The sequence below is a fragment of the Pseudophryne corroboree genome (assembly GCF_028390025.1).
Source record: "Pseudophryne corroboree isolate aPseCor3 chromosome 10 unlocalized genomic scaffold, aPseCor3.hap2 SUPER_10_unloc_1, whole genome shotgun sequence".
NCBI lineage: Eukaryota > Metazoa > Chordata > Amphibia > Anura > Myobatrachidae > Pseudophryne > Pseudophryne corroboree.
In genome coordinates, this window is record NW_026967472.1 from 1,034,514 (window position 1) to 1,052,606 (window position 18,093).

Consider the following 18,093-nt stretch of genomic DNA (forward strand, 5'->3'; position numbering starts at 1 on the left):
GTGGTATGAGGGCCCGACGTCCACAGGTGGGGGTTGTGCTTACAGCCCAACACCGTGCAGGACGTTTGGCATTTGCCAGAGAACACCAAGATTGGCAAATTCGCCACTGGCGCCCTGTGCTCTTCACAGATGAAAGCAGGTTCTCACTGAGCACATGTGACAGATGTGACAGAGTCTGGAGACGCCAAGGAGAACGTTCTGCTGCCTGCAACATCCTCCAGCATGACCGGTTTGGCAGTGGGTCAGTAATGGTGTGGGGTGGAATTTCTTTGGGGGGGCCGCACAGTCCTCCATGTGCTCGCCAGAGGTAGCCTGACTGCCATTAGGTACCGAGATGAGATCCTCAGACCCCTTGTGAGACCATATGCTGGTGCGGTTGGCCCTGGGTTCCTCCTAATGCAAGACAATGCTAGACCTCATGTGGCTGGAGTGTCAGCAGTTCCTGCAAGACGAAGGCATTGATGCTATGGACTGGCCCGCCCGTTCCCCAGACCTGAATCCAATTGAGCACATCTGGGACATCATGTCTCGCTCCATCCACCAATGCCACGTTGCACCAGACTGTCCAGGAGTTGGTGGATGCTTTAGTCCAGGTCTGGGAGGAGAGCCCTCAGGTGACCATCCGCCACCTCATCAGGAGCATGCCCAGGCATTGTAGGGAGGTCATACAGGCACGTGGAGGCCACACACACTACTGAGCCTCATTTTGACTTGTTTTAAGGACATTACATCAAAGTTAGATCAGCCTGTAGTGTGTTTTTCCACTTTAATTTTGAGTGTGACTCCAAATCCAGACCTCCATGGGTTAATAAATTTGATTTCCATTGATAATTGTTGTGTGATTTTGTTGTCGGCACATTCAACTATGTAAAGAACAAAGTATTTAATAAGAGTATTTCATTCATTCAGATCTAGGATGTGATGTTTTAGTGTTCCCTTTATTTTTTTGAGCAGTGTATATCAAAGCTCACTCAGATTTCTTAGAGGACCTAGACAGTAGAGATGAGCGCCGGAAATTTTTCGGGTTTTGTGTTTTGGTTTTGGGTTCGGTTCCGCGGCCGTGTTTTGGGTTCGAACGCGTTTTGGCAAAACCTCACCGAATTTTTTTTGTCGGATTCGGGTGTGTTTTGGATTCGGGTGTTTTTTTTTAAAAAACACTAAAAAACAGCTTAAATCATAGAATTTGGGGGACATTTTGATCCCAAAGTATTATTAACCTCAAAAACCATAATTTACACTCATTTTCAGTCTATTCTGAATACCTCACACCTCACAATATTATTTTTAGTCCTAAAATTTGCACCTAGGTCGCTGGATGACTAAGCTGGGCGACCCTAGTGGCCGACACAAACACCGGGCCCATCTAGGAGTGGCACTGCAGTGTCACGCAGGATGTCCCTTCCAAAAAACCCTCCCCAAACAGCACATGACGCAAAGAAAAAAAGAGGCGCAATGAGGTAGCTGACTGTGTGAGTAAGATAAGCGACCCTAGTGGCCGACACAAACACCGGGCCCATCTAGGAGTGGCACTGCAGTGTCACGCAGGATGTCCCTTCCAAAAAAACCTCCCCAAACAGCACATGACGCAAAGAAAAAAAGAGGCGCAATGAGGTAGCTGACTGTGTGAGTAAGATAAGCGACCCTAGTGGCCGACACAAACACCGGGCTCATCTAGGAGTGGCACTGCAGTGTCACGCAGGATGTCCCTTCCAAAAAACCCTCCCCAAACAGCACATGACGCAAAGAAAAAAAGAGGCGCAATGAGGTAGCTGACTGTGTGAGTAGGATAAGCGACCCTAGTGGCCGACACAAACACCGGGCCCATCTAGGAGTGGCACTGCAGTGTCACGCAGGATGTCCCTTCCAAAAAACCCTCCCCAAACAGCACATGACGCAAAGAAAAAAAGAGGCGCAATGAGGTAGCTGACTGTGTGAGTAAGATAAGCGACCCTAGTGGCCGACACAAACACCGGGCCCATCTAGGAGTGGCACTGCAGTGTCACGCAGGATGTCCCTTCCAAAAAACCCTCCCCAAACAGCACATGACGCAAAGAAAAAAAGAGGCGCAATGAGGTAGCTGACTGTGTGAGTAAGATAAGCGACCCTAGTGGCCGACACAAACACCGGGCCCATCTAGGAGTGGCACTGCAGTGTCACGCAGGATGTCCCTTCCAAAAAACCCTCCCCAAACAGCACATGACGCAAAGAAAAAAAGAGGCGCAATGAGGTAGCTGACTGTGTGAGTAAGATAAGCGACCCTAGTGGCCGACACAAACACCGGGCCCATCTAGGAGTGGCACTGCAGTGTCACGCAGGATGTCCCTTCCAAAAAACCCTCCCCTAACAGCACATGACGCAAAGAAAAAAAGAGGCGCAATGAGGTAGCTGACTGTGTGAGTAAGATAAGCGACCCTAGTGGCCGACACAAACACCGGGCCCATCTAGGAGTGGCACTGCAGTGTCACGCAGGATGTCCCTTCCAAAAAATCCTCCCCAAACAGCACATGACGCAAAGAAAAAAAGAGGCGCAATGAGGTAGCTGACTGTGTGAGTAAGATAAGCGACCCTAGTGGCCGACACAAACACCGGGCCCATCTAGGAGTGGCACTGCAGTGTCACGCAGGATGTCCCTTCCAAAAAACCCTCCCCAAACAGCACATGACGCAAAGAAAAAAAGAGGCGCAATGAGGTAGCTGTGTGAGTAAGATAAGCGACCCTAGTGGCCGACACAAACACCGGGCCCATCTAGGAGTGGCACTGCAGTGTCACGCAGGATGTCCCTTCCAAAAAACCCTCCCCAAACAGCACATGACGCAAAGAAAAATTAAAGAAAAAAGAGGTGCAAGATGGAATTGTCCTTGGGCCCTCCCGCCCACCCTTATGTTGTATAAACAGGACATGCACACTTTAACCAACCCATCATTTCAGTGACAGGGTCTGCCACACGACTGTGACTGATATGACGGGTTGGTTTGGACCCCCACCAAAAAAGAAGCAATTAATCTCTCCTTGCACAAACTGGCTCTACAGAGGCAAGATGTCCACCTCATCATCATCCTCCGATATATCACCGTGTACATCCCCCTCCTCACAGATTATCAATTCGTCCCCACTGGAATCCACCATCTCAGCTCCCTGTGTACTTTGTGGAGGCAATTGCTGCTGGTCAATGTCTCCGCGGAGGAATTGATTATAATTCATTTTAATGAACATCATCTTCTCCACATTTTCTGGATGTAACCTCGTACGCCGATTGCTGACAAGGTGAGCGGCGGCACTAAACACTCTTTCGGAGTACACACTTGTGGGAGGGCAACTTAGGTAGAATAAAGCCAGTTTGTGCAAGGGCCTCCAAATTGCCTCTTTTTCCTGCCAGTATAAGTACTGACTGTGTGACGTGCCTACTTGGATGCGGTCACTCATATAATCCTCCACCATTCTTTCAATGTTGAGAGAATCATATGCAGTGACAGTAGACGACATGTCCGTAATCGTTGTCAGGTCCTTCAGTCCGGACCAGATGTCAGCATCAGCAGTCGCTCCAGACTGCCCTGCATCACCGCCAGCGGGTGGGCTCGGAATTCTGAGCCTTTTCCTCGCACCCCCAGTTGCGGGAGAATGTGAAGGAGGAGATGTTGACAGGTCGCGTTCCGCTTGACTTGACAATTTTCTCACCAGCAGGTCTTTCAACCCCAGCAGACTTGTGTCTGCCGGAAAGAGAGATCCAAGGTAGGCTTTAAATCTAGGATCGAGCACGGTGGCCAAAATGTAGTGCTCTGATTTTAACAGATTGACCACCCGTGAATCCTTGTGAAGCGAATTAAGGGCTCCATCCACAAGTCCCACATGCCTAGCGGAATCGCTCCGTGTTAGCTCCTCCTTCAATGTCTCCAGCTTCTTCTGCAAAAGCCTGATGAGGGGAATGACCTGACTCAGGCTGGCAGTGTCTGAACTGACTTCACGTGTGGCAAGTTCAAAGGGCATCAGAACCTTGCACAACGTTGAAATCATTCTCCACTGCGCTTGAGACAGGTGCATTCCACCTCCTATATCGTGCTCAATTGTATAGGCTTGAATGGCCTTTTGCTGCTCCTCCAACCTCTGAAGCATATAGAGGGTTGAATTCCACCTCGTTACCACTTCTTGCTTCAGATGATGGCAGGGCAGGTTCAGTAGTTTTTGGTGGTGCTCCAGTCTTCTGTACGTGGTGCCTGTACGCCGAAAGTGTCCCGCAATTCTTCTGGCCACCGACAGCATCTCTTGCACGCCCCTGTCGTTTTTTAAATAATTCTGCACCACCAAATTCAAGGTATGTGCAAAACATGGGACGTGCTGGAATTTGCCCATATTTAATGCACACACAATATTGCTGGCGTTGTCCGATGCCACAAATCCACAGGAGAGTCCAATTGGGGTAAGCCATTCCGCGATGATCTTCCTCAGTTGCCGTAAGAGGTTTTCAGCTGTGTGCGTATTCTGGAAACCGGTGATACAAAGCGTAGCCTGCCTAGGAAAGAGTTGGCGTTTGCGAGATGCTGCTACTGGTGCCGCCGCTGCTGTTCTTGCGGCGGGAGTCCATACATCTACCCAGTGGGCTGTCACAGTCATATAGTCCTGACCCTGCCCTGCTCCACTTGTCCACATGTCCGTGGTTAAGTGGACATTGGGTACAACTGCATTTTTTAGGACACTGGTGAGTCTTTTTCTGACGTCCGTGTACATTCTCGGTATCGCCTGCCTAGAGAAGTGGAACCTAGATGGTATTTGGTAACGGGGGCACACTGCCTCAATAAATTGTCTAGTTCCCTGTGAACTAACGGCGGATACCGGACGCACGTCTAACACCAACATAGTTGTCAAGGCCTCAGTTATCCGCTTTGCAGCAGGATGACTGCTGTGATATTTCATCTTCCTCGCAAAGGACTGTTGAACAGTCAATTGCTTACTGGAAGTAGTACAAGTGGGCTTACGACTTCCCCTCTGGGATGACCATCGACTCCCAGCAGCAACAACAGCAGCGCCAGCAGCAGTAGGCGTTACACGCAAGGATGCATCGGAGGAATCCCAGGCAGGAGAGGACTCGTCAGAATTGCCAGTGACATGGCCTGCAGGACTATTGGCATTCCTGGGGAAGGAGGAAATTGACACTGAGGGAGTTGGTGGGGTGGTTTGCGTGAGCTTGGTTACAAGAGGAAGGGATTTACTGGTCAGTGGACTGCTTCCGCTGTCGCCCAAAGTTTTTGAACTTGTCACTGACTTATTATGAATGCGCTGCAGGTGACGTATAAGGGAGGATGTTCCGAGGTGGTTAACGTCCTTACCCCTACTTATTACAGCTTGACAAAGGCAACACACGGCTTGACACCTGTTGTCCGCTTTTCTGTTGAAATACCTCCACACTGAAGAGCTGATTTTTTTGGTATTTTCACCAGGCATGTCAACGGCCATATTCCTCCCACGGACAACAGGTGTCTCCCCGGGTGCCTGACTTAAACAAACCACCTCACCATCAGAATCCTCCTGGTCAATTTCCTCCCCAGCGCCAGCAACACCCATATCCTCCTCATCCTGGTGTACTTCAACACTGACATCTTCAATCTGACTATCAGGAACTGGACTGCGGGTGCTCCTTCCAGCACTTGCAGGGGGCGTGCAAATGGTGGAAGGCGCATGCTCTTCACGTCCAGTGTTGGGAAGGTCAGGCATCGCAACCGACACAATTGGACTCTCCTTGTGGATTTGGGATTTCGAAGAACGCACAGTTCTTTGCGGTGCTTTTGCCAGCTTGAGTCTTTTCAGTTTTCTAGCGAGAGGCTGAGTGCTTCCATCCTCATGTGAAGCTGAACCACTAGCCATGAACATAGGCCAGGGCCTCAGCCGTTCCTTGCCACTCCGTGTGGTAAATGGCATATTGGCAAGTTTACGCTTCTCCTCCGACAATTTTATTTTAGGTTTTGGAGTCCTTTTTTTACTGATATTTGGTGTTTTGGATTTGACATGCTCTGTACTATGACATTGGGCATCGGCCTTGGCAGACGACGTTGCTGGCATTTCATCGTCTCGGCCATGACTAGTGGCAGCAGCTTCAGCACGAGGTGGAAGTGGATCTTGATCTTTCCCTAATTTTGGAACCTCAACATTTTTGTTCTCCATATTTTAATAGGCACAACTAAAAGGCACCTCAGGTAAACAATGGAGATGGATGGATACTAGTATACAATTATGGATGGACTGCCGAGTGCCGACACAGAGGTAGCTACAGCCGTGGACTACCGTACTGTACTGTGTCTGCTGCTAATATAGACTGGTTGATAATGAGATGTAGTATGTATAAAGAAGAAAGAAAAAAAAAACCACGGGTAGGTGGTATACAATTATGGATGAACTGCCGAGTGCCGACACAGAGATAGCTACAGCCGTGGACTACCGTACTGTACTGTGTCTGCTGCTAATATAGACTGGATGATAATGAGATGTAGTATGTATAAAGAAGAAAGAAAAAAAAAAACATGGGTAGGTGGTATACAATTATGGATGGACTGCCGAGTGCCGACACAGAGGTAGCTACAGCCGTGGACTACCGTACTGTACTGTGTCTGCTGCTAATATAGACTGGTTGATAATGAGATGTAGTATGTATAAAGAAGAAAGAAAAAAAAACCACGGGTAGGTGGTATACAATTATGGATGGACTGCCGAGTGCCGACACAGAGGTAGCTACAGCCGTGGACTACCGTACTGTACTGTGTCTGCTGCTAATATAGACTGGATGATAATGAGATGTAGTATGTATAAAGAAGAAAGAAAAAAAAACCACGGGTAGGTGGTATACAATTATGGATGGACTGCCGAGTGCCGACACAGAGGTAGCTACAGCCGTGGACTACCGTACTGTACTGTGTCTGCTGCTAATATAGACTGGATGATAATGAGATGTAGTATGTATAAAGAAGAAAGAAAATAAAAACCACGGGTAGGTGGTATACAATTATGGATGGACTGCCGAGTGCCGACACAGAGGTAGCTACAGCCGTGGACTACCGTACTGTACTGTGTCTGCTGCTAATATAGACTGGTTGATAATGAGATGTAGTATGTATAAAGAAGAAAGAAAGAAAAAACCACGGGTAGGTGGTATACAATTATGGATGGACTGCCGAGTGCCAACACAGAGGTAGCTACAGCCGTGGACTACCGTACTGTACTGTGTCTGCTGCTAATATAGACTGGATGATAATGAGATGTAGTATGTATAAAGAAGAAAGAAAAAAAAAACCACGGGTAGGTGGTATACAATTATGGATGGACTGCCGAGTGCCGACACAGAGGTAGCTACAGCCGTGGACTACCGTACTGTACTGTGTCTGCTGCTAATATAGACTGGTTGATAATGAGATGTAATATGTATAAAGAAGAAAGAAAAAAAAACCACGGGTAGGTGGTATACAATTATGGATGGACTGCCGAGTGCCGACACAGAGGTAGCTACAGCCATGGACTACCGTACTGTACTGTGTCTGCTGCTAATATAGACTGGATGATAATGAGATGTAGTATGTATGTATAAAGAAGAAAGAAAAAAAAAAACACGGGTAGGTGGTATACAATTATGGATGGACTGCCGAGTGCCGACACAGAGGTAGCTACAGCCGTGAACTACCGTACTGTGTCTGCTGCTAATATAGACTGGTTGATAATGAGATGTAGTATGTATAAAGAAGAAAGAAAAAAAAAACCACGGGTAGGTGGTATACAATTATGGATGGACTGCCGAGTGCCGACACAGAGGTAGCTACAGCCGTGAACTACCGTACTGTGTCTGCTGCTAATATAGACTGGTTGATAATGAGATGTAGTATGTATAAAGAAGAAAGAAAAAAAAAACACGGGTAGGTGGTATACAATTATGGATGGACTGCCGAGTGCCGACACAGAGGTAGCTACAGCCGTGGACTACCGTACTGTACTGTGTCTGCTGCTAATATAGACTGGATGATAATGAGATGTAGTATGTATAAAGAAGAAAGAAAAAAAAACCACGGGTAGGTGGTATACAATTATGGATGGACTGCCGAGTGCCGACACAGAGGTAGCTACAGCCGTGAACTACCGTACTGTGTCTGCTGCTAGTATAGACTGGATGATAAATAATGATCTAAAAAATATATATATATCACTACTGCAGCCGGACAGGTATATATTATATAATGACGGACCTGCTGGACACTGTCTGTCAGCAGAATGAGTTTTTTAATTTTTATAGAATAAAAAAACACCACACAAGTCACACGACGAGTGTACTTTTTCAGGCAGACATTCAATCACAATATACTATACTGGTGGTCAGTGTGGTCAGGTCACTGGTCACAGTGGTCAGTGGTCAGTCACACTGGCAGTGGCACTCTGGCAGCAAAAGTGTGCACTGTTTAATATGTACTCCTGGCTCCTGCTATAACCTATAACTGCTCCCCAGTCTCCCCCACAATTAAGCTGTGTGAGCACAGTCAGATATTATACATAGATGATGCAGCACACTGGGCTGAGCACAGATATGGTATGTGAGTGTGACTGAGTCACTGTGTATCGTTTTTTTCAGGCAGAGAACAAGAACAGAACGGATTATTAAATAATAATAAATTATAAAACTGCACTGGTGGTCAGGTCACTGGTCATCAGTCACTAGTATAACTCCTCCTAAGCTCCAGTAAGTAAATGAAGTGTCTCACTCTCACTCTCCTATCTATTTTAATTTCTAAATGGAGAGGACGCCAGCCACGTCCTCTCCCTATCAATCTCAATGCACGTGTGAAAATGGCCGCGACGCGCGGCTCCTTATATAGAATCCGAGTCTCGCGATAGAATCCGAGCCTCGCGAGAATCCGACAGCGTCATGATGACGTTCGGGCGCGCTCGGGTTAACCGAGCAAGGCGGGAAGATCCGAGTCGCTCGGACCCGTGTAAAAAAACATGAAGTTCGGGCGGGTTCGGATTCAGAGAAACCGAACCCGCTCATCTCTACTAGACAGTGCGTTAATCATCCACACAAAATAATGTATAAAGTTGTGTGTTATCCAATAAATACCATCTTTCATATGTTTACACGCTGATTGCAACCCATAAATGTGATCTCCATGATGATTAACAAATATCATTCTGCTGTAGCATATTTAGAGTGTATGAAGAATAAATCCTCAGGACACAGAGCTTTTACCATTACCCTGCTGTTGTCAACTTAACATTTCAGAGTTCACTCCGATCTGTTAATCAGCACTTCCTATTAATAGATAACACATGAGGCTGCGCACCTTCCAGATATACATCACATTTCATGTGCTGACGCACTAATTACCACCATAACTTGTAACTATCGTTCTGCTATAACACATTTAGGGTGTGTAAACAAATAATTGTACAGAAAGACACAGCAGACGGGGTCACTCACATTATGTTCATGAAAGTCCGCTGATCTTATATGAATTTTATTTTATATTCTGTGCTCGTTAGCAATAATTGGTGTATGAAGATTTGAGCATTTTGGAGCACAGAATATTTTAACATATGTATGTTCCAATAAAAATATAGGATAATCACCACAATAATATAAATGGACTATCCATTTAAAATACAATTGGAGACACAAAGTGATCATTCAAATATCAATTTTTTAATAGGGTTACCCCTCAGTGGTGTGTAGCAACCAAAGGGTAGTGAGAAGTGGGATTGTGTTCACTTAACTTTGTTCACTGTCACATAAAGTGTTGCTCACTTTCCCTTGCCATACCATAAGACATTGAGTACACAGTTTGAAACATATAACAGTGGTGCTGCATATTGATTGGATGTTGTTAATCAGTGTGGATAATAGAAAGTAGCCTGTTATGCACATACCCCCATCTGCTTCCCAACATCTTCTTTGAGCGGATGGAGGGTGAGAGTGGGGACAGGTGCCAGGCCAGAGAAAATGTAGCTACAGCGCCACTCCATGCCCTGTACCAGGTGTAAGATGAGCCCTGGTGCTGCCAGCATTGCAGGGAGGTGTGGACGCCTGAGAAAAGAAGAAGGTGTATGGGAGATAATCGGATGTCTGCTGAACCCGGGTGGTAATTAGTGCGTCAGCACATGAAATGTGATGTATATCTGGAAGGTGCGCAGCCTCATGTGTTATCTATTAATAGGAAGTGCTGATTAACAGATCGGAGTGAACTCTGAAATGTTAAGTTGACAACAGCAGGGTAATGGTAAAGCTCTGTGTCCTGAGGATTTATTCTTCATATACTCTAAATATGCTACAGCAGAATGATATTTGTTACTCATCATGGAGATCACATTTATGGGTTGCAATCAGCGTGTAAACATATGAAAGATGGTATTTATTGGATAACACACTACTTTATACATTATTTTGTGTGGATGATTAACGCACTGTCTAGGTCCTTTAAGAGATCTGAGTGAGCTTCATATATTAAACTGATAGCAATAGGGTAATATACAACTCTCTGCGGTGTAAGGACTCATTCCTAGAAATGATAATTGATGTGTCTGTGTTGTTGTTTTCAATGAAATGTGTTTGTTTTCTTTTTCCTATGCTGAAACCAGGGGTTAAAGTGGGTGGTGGTGGGGGGGGGGGGGGGGTGAGTTCCACCACCTGTAATGATAGGGGGGACTAGTCCCACCACCTCCATTGCCCTGCACAGTAATTCCAACAGAAAAACCTGCCCCGTCACCTACATCAATAGCTGTGTAACTGATGAGCTGCAGCCACCTACTCCATCCTCAGGTCCTGGTGGCTCCATGGTCCTCCTCCATGAGTTCCACCACCTCACCAGGACCACTTTAAGCCCTGGCTGAAACATGGTTTAGCAGTATTAAGTTTGGGAATTGAGGCATGGTATATATCCAGCCTCGCAATCTAATAAAGAACTTACTGCATGACCATGACAAACGCTGAATAATACAGTCTAATGGTATATAGACAGCCAGCACTGGCACCATCTGTATCATATGTCTAAACTGTATTACAGCAGCTGTGATAATTACCAAAGGGAACACACAAGTTGCAAAGCGCTTGTTACATTTGTATCATTACAACCATCTGAGGACTCATAATATGCTAACTTAGCAAACCCGGTTATATTTGGTTATTGATAGAGGGCAGCAGCGTGATTCATTAATTCCTTCAATTATTGAGGGAAATAGTGTTATATAGAATGTGGGAAGATGTCCCATGGAAGCCAGATCTACGCTGCAGTGGCTTTTTGTTGAACCATGGAATATAATTTTGATATGTTTAATTAATAATAAGACAATTAAGCCGTGTGACTTTGGAAAATATCTGTTTTATTATAGGATTGTGTAAGAAAGTCACACTAAAAAATACTCACCACAAAGACAGTTATATGTCTATATAATAAATAAATCACTTCCTTTATTGGGGGGGTGGGGGGTTGACATAAATACTTACCTTGCATATGTGTATATATATATATACAATGCAGAGTTTGGGCGGCACTCACGGCGCAGAAAAAACAGACAAGCAAGTCTGAGAGTTGCGATCAACGTTTCAATGTATTTTATAACATTTTCGTCAGGATAACAATGCAATATTTTACTCACCCTTTTAACTCACCCGTGAGTAAAATATTGCATTGTTATCCTGACGAAAATGTTATAAAATACATTGAAACGTTGATCGCAACTCTCAGACTTGCTTGTCTGTTTTTTCTGCGCCGTGAGTGCCGCCCAAACTCTGCATTGTATATTTGGACACAGCCTTGCTGTAACCAGGGAGGGCACCGGCCATTTACGTGGAGTCTTCAAGCACTTTTGGGAATCGGGAGTGCCGTGAATTGGGCAACTATATATATATATATGTATAACAGATATAAATAAATTCATACCCCTTATATCTTAACGAGAATATTAAAAGTTATGTTTTAAATATAAATAATCATATCATTATAATAGTAATTAATTCAAAAGAGTTCTCCAAAGAGGCAATATCCTTCTTTTTTTGGCAACTGCCGATCTTTGTGTATTTATAAGGCTAAATTTTGATTGTTGGAGAACCTCCAGCTCAGGATAAAGAGAAATCCACATTATATGGGGAATGTGTCAGACAGCTGCTGGTTTTCGAGTATGTAATAAGTATTTAATTTTGGGTTTCGGTGCAGAATATACTATATGACTATTAAGTTAAAATGTACTCAGTTATAACACTCCCCCACACACATGTACTAATGTTTTGATTCTTTGTCTCAATACTCAGCCCTTCCATGTCCTGATCCTTTGCTGCCACCTAGAGGACATTTCATGCCACCAAAGAAAGTGTATGTGGTGAAGGACCGTCTGTCTCTTTTCTGTGACATAGGACATGTACTACTAGAGGTTAGTAAAGTTTCCTGATGAGACTGAAATATTTTCTGTGAGTGTGCAACGTGAGTGACTGCAGGTAGGTCGCATGTCATGGTGATAAATCTCCAGCAGTGGCCCCAGTAGGGATCAGTGAGTAGCAGAAGATATAGCAGAGGCAGTGGCGGATCCAGGAGGGGGGGAGAAGAGGGCAATCACGCCCTCATAACATATAGTCGCAATCACGCCCACTTACTAATGCTGCAGCTCTGTCTCCAGACACTGTGATACGTTACTCACCCACAGACTGAAGGTAACCCCTCCATAGACCGCTGTCCACCCCCTCCCCAGTATTCCCGAAATCTCTCACTATGACACCTGACCTGTCCCCCCACTGCCTCCAGCACAGGCCACCATCACTTTGGGTGGGATGTACTAAGCATCACATCCACAATGCAGTACATCCTGCCACTTACCAGTACCTTAGGTACTTACATATGCGATATGTATTGCACTCTCCCGATAAAAGCTGTCCTTTAAACACAGGACTTTTGGGTTTTGTCCCCGGCAGTCTATCTGCATATGCAGAGTGACCCGACGGCTATAGGGATTACCTGTCCGATTCCCGTTACAGGAGGCAGCAGCAGCCCCCCCACATACACACACACACACACACACACACACACACACACCTCTCTCCTGGTCTGGCTGTGCTTGCTCTCCCGGCACCTTCCCTCCTCCAGTGTCTCACCCCCCCCCCCCTACACACACACACACACACACACACACACACATATACACACACACACACACACACATATACACACACACACCTCTCTCTCCTGGTCTGGCTGTGCTTGCTCTCCCGGCACCTTCCCTCCTCCAGTGTCTCACCCCCCCCCCCCCCCCCCCCCCCACACACACACACACACCTCTCTCTCCAGGTCTGGCTGTGCTTGCTCTCCCGGCACCTTCCCTCCACCAGTATCTCACCCCACCCCCACCCCCACACACACACACACACACCTCTCTCTCCTGGTCTGGATGTGCTTGCTCTCCCGCCACCTTCCCTCCTCCAGTGTCTCATCCCCCCCCCCTCCCCGTCATTGTATTTTATATAATTTATACTGTTATTATTTGTTTAAAATATTGCTGCAGACTCGTAATAAATGAATCATCAACTTTCCTGCAATAATTGGAGTTGCACTAATAGTGTACCCCAGCACAATCACACAGACACACCATAAATACACTTGTCAATCAGAGCAAATCCTTATTAGTGTTTTTTTATTACACACCGCACATAATGTGCCAACGTACACGGCAGCCCCCACTCTCTGAAATAGTCCCTCTTACCAGAGCTATATCTGGACTCCACATGCACATAACCACCAACTGCAGTGTAACCATTATCTCACTAGGGTTACTGTGGCCGGAGAGACCAACCAGCCACACGTGTAATGGCAGCTGCGGCACTGAAGGTGTTAACCCTCGTGCCCGGCGCCATATTAAGGGACAATAGGCGCTTGGCGTCACTGTTAAACGTACTTACGGCGCTGGGCGCGGACTGTTTAAAAGTTTGTTTAATGATGTGTTTTAACATGTCATATGTAGTGCTCTGTGCACAATTGCAGGAATGCATGTTTAACTGTATTTATTTTATATTCAAGATATGGTCAGCTGTATCTTAAGGGGGAAAATGCACTTACTATAAATGTCTGAATAATCATCTCCTGTCAGTAGGAAGTGGCATGCTAATGGCCCTGTCCTAGCAGAGAGGTGTGAATGACAAAACCTTTTGATGTGTAAGTTCCTTAGAGAGAGGTGCTAATCACGGGGGATCTGGGCTTGGAACTTGTTTCATGTACCTGATTTAATTGACATACGAACGACCGATACAGGAAGGAAGACTGTTTGTTTGTATTGTAGCCATTCCTGTTGTAATCTCAAAGACTGGGATTGCCTGGAGATGTGAATGACCAGAAACATCTGTATTTTGAAGATGTGATAAATTTATCAATAGTGAATGCTAATCTGATACCAAACGTTGTCTGGGTCACAGGAAGGAGGATATTGTTTTATTGCACTTATATCCTTGTAAAATGTGATTTATTGGTATTTTGTAAAATAACCTGATTGGTTGGAGAAGACAGGGAGGGCTTACCCCCCTGTGATACTGTGTGGAAAATTGACATAAAAAGGAGACCTGCGTGCCTCCAGAGTAGTTGTAACATCTTATTCTTCTGAAAACATCTGATTGTATGCTGTTGTCCCTAGCAATAGGGAGGAGCCTTTTTAAAGGTTATTGAGCAATAAACATCCTTGCCTCAAGATGACTGCTTCATCTTGTGACCAACAGGGTTAGGCCAAACCTAGCTCCGTTCTCCGGCTGTCCAGGGAAGCACCTAGCGTCTCCAAGCTCCGCCTTCCGCCAGCTACCGGTAGAGGCCTAGCAAGTGGCTAGTGGGGATTCGTCAACACCACACAGGTGTGGTAAGGCAGTGCGTCGGTACATACAGAGCAGAACCGTGGTTCCAAACGCCACGGCAGGTTAGGAGTTTGGTGGTGGCAGCGAGAACCCGCCCACAGCGCACTGGGTGGAGTCAGTAACAGGCGGTTACTGACGGTAAGCGGGAATCCCCTATGTGGTCAGGCCTCGTGCGGCTTGACCTTCCATTCTGTGCGCAGCCAACGGGACGCGAAAGCGGCGAGTGCTTTCGTACCGGTACCGTCCTGTCACAGAAATTGGTGGCATAGTGGTGGGATATTCCCAGGCGGCTTTTCATCACCTGATTGGAGAAGCCGAGTTACTCAGGAGAGGAGTAACTGCAGCGCAGGAGAATGCACAAGATGGCGGAATTCAGCGGAATGTCCAAGGATGATCTGGAGATCGTATGCCAGGAGAAGGGAGTGGATATCCCTTTCAACGCGTCCAGAAGCGTCATGCAGGCGGCGCTCAGGAGCTGGGAGGAGTCCCATCGGGGGGAGGTGGAAAGCACTGACGGCGTCAGCATCGCAGAGGACGGCCCAACAGTGGACCTTCGTAAGGAACCGGTGAGACCCACAAGCCCCACCCTCTCTCACAGCAGCAATGTTTCCCAGCAATCCCTAGCAGGGCCAGGATCCCAACGTCCCAGGGGGGGGGCGGCCCGGATACCCTAGCAGATCGGCTAGCGGAATTGGGGGAAAGGGCAACGGAGCAAGAACGCATGCTTGTCATTCGGATGTGGCATGCGGAGCGGGCATCACAAGCCGTGGTACCCCGGGAGCCGTTGTCAGCTGTTGTACACAGATCAGGACGTATTCAGTTTGCCAAGTTTGCAGACAGTGATGGGGACATTGATGGACATTTGCAAGTTTTTGAAAGGACTTGTAAACTACACGATCTACCCAAGTCAGAGTGGGTGAGACACCTTGTGCCCACTCTGCATGGAGAAGCCTTGGAGGCCTATCGAGGAGTGGCCACGGAGGACTGTGGAAACTACGACGAAGTCGCGAAGGCCCTCCTCCAGCGATTCTTCATCACTCCAGAGTCTTACAGGAAGAAGTTCAGAGACTTGCCCAAGAATCCTAGCAGCACCCATGAGCAGTTCGCCAACCAGCTGCGGCAGTACGTGGTGAAGTGGGTGAAGGATTCGGAAGCCACTACATGGGACGCACTGATCGACCTGATCTGCAGGGAGCAGTTCTACCGCAGGTGTGCCCCAGAAGTGAAGGAGTGGGTGCTAGATCGGGAGCCACCCAGCTTAAAGATGGCTGCCCAATTAGCAGACAAGTATGTGGCAATTCGGCCACAGGGGCAGAAGCGCTCAGCCAGCAGCCAGCTCCAAAAGACTGCACCACCAAGGGGACCCCCCTCTTCAGCTCATCACCCCCAAAGACAAGCATCTTCCAACCCGGGTGCTCCTGGCCAGCAACCGCACCGCAGCGTCCCTGCAACTGATCAGAGATCATCGGTGCCACGACTGGAGAAGAAGTGCTACGGCTGTGGGAAAATCGGACATCTGAGGATGAACTGTCCTGCATCCCAAGCACCCCAGACTCGTGCCCCAAATCCGAGTGCTGGAGCCCGGCTTGCTTGTTTGACGAGAGGAGATGAGCCTACCGAGACTGTTCCCCCTCCAGTCAGTCCGATGGAGTGTGGCGAGAGACAGGTGCACTCTGCGGAGAGAGTCACCTGCATGGCCAAACAGCCCCTACACAACATGTGGAGGCACCTGCAGCCAGTCCACGTGGGACCCCTGCAGGGAGAAGGCCTAAGAGACTCTGGGGCCTCAATCACTGTGGTGAGCCCCCACCTTATAGATCCTGCTGCAGTATTGCAGGGTCGCACTGCCACGGTCACCCTGGCAGAAGGAACAGAGAAAGCGGTTCCCATGGCAAGAGTCTACCTGGACTGGGGAGCTGGACCAGAGTTGCGAGAAGTTGCCATCATGGATGGTCTCCCAACTGATGTGGTCCAAGGAAATGATCTGGGTGGTGGGATCGTCACTACGTTTGTTGGCGCCATTCCCCGGAGTCAAGTTCCAAAACCACCGTTGACATCAGCTACTACAGCACAGCCCAGCCCAGAGGAAAAGACTACAGCTGCTAGACAACTGCCAGCACAGCCAACCAAAGCATCAACCAGCCCAGAGGAAAAGATTACAGCGGCTAGATCAGCACATCGACCCCGCATGCCTTTTGCCTCTGGTATGCCCACGTCCACTAGCAACGCAGAGGATGTCGGTTCCAGCTCGTTTGATCCTGTGGGGGTGCCCAATGATGCTCCTGACCCAAGTGGTTTGCCAACTCCGGCGGTGAGTATGAAAAACCACACTGACTTTTCCATGACTGACCCCTACCAGACTGACCCTAGTAGTCCCCACCTAGATCCCCCTGTAGAGTGTCCCAATTTAGGCGAGATTAAGGGCCACAGGCAGGAGTTTAGGGAGGCTCAACTCTCTGACACATCCCCGAAAGGCATGAGGCGCCACTCTGGCAGCGGCCTTGACAGGGTTGGGGCAGGAAGTTTGACCTGGCGGGAAGGGTTAAGGTACAGGGTAGACAGGAAAGTGGGAGGGGATAGACCAGATAGGGAATGTGTCCAACTGGTCCCCTCAGGGAACGTTCCTGCGCAACCTGTGTCGGTTGCCAGCGAAACCCCTTTGGACAGTAACCCGGAGACAGACCGTACCCTGAAGTGCCTGACACAGTGCTTACCCTGGTCTGGAATGTTGGATGACGCCCAGACCAACTGTAAGGCTGGTGCCATGCGTTGGCAGCCAGGGCACTCCAGCGGTTGTGTTGTCTCTGGGCCTCTGCCCATAGGAGAACCCTTGCAGCAAGTTGCTGTGGACATAGCAGGTCCCCTGCCAGTGCGCAGTAGATCGGGGAAGACACGCAGCCTCGCTGTAGTGGATGCCACACAGGATCCAGAGGCTGGTGGTCTGGCCGCCATCACTGTGGCACAGGTGGCGGACGAGGAGGGAAGAGTAGGCCTAGGTGACAGGGTAGGTTTCCCGAGTCATAGGTCGACGGAGGAGGATTGGAGGGCAGGTCTGACGGTTAGGGCAGACAGTTGCTGTTAGGTTCCTGGTGCTCAGAACAAGGGAGATGTTCATGAAGTGAGTCCAGAGCACCAGGACGTAACGCTGGGAAAGGGGAATGGAAAGGGAATAGCCCCTGGCGCCCTAACTCTGTTGTCTCACCCGTGCTATCGGAAATCCCTTGCGAGACTATGGTTTCTTGAGCCCTTGGCAGCCA

The 18,093-nt window shown here is 47.9% G+C and overlaps 1 protein-coding gene across 1 annotated transcript in view; it reads left to right on the forward strand.

The window, feature by feature from the left end:
• The window catches only part of MASP2 (MBL associated serine protease 2), a 900,889-nt gene that overhangs the window by 633,196 nt on the left and 249,600 nt on the right, over positions 1-18,093 (forward strand). The window contains exon 7 of the mRNA XM_063948680.1: positions 12,266-12,384. Coding sequence (XP_063804750.1) covers positions 12,266-12,384 — 119 coding nt within the window. The remainder of the gene's footprint in view (positions 1-12,265; positions 12,385-18,093) is intronic.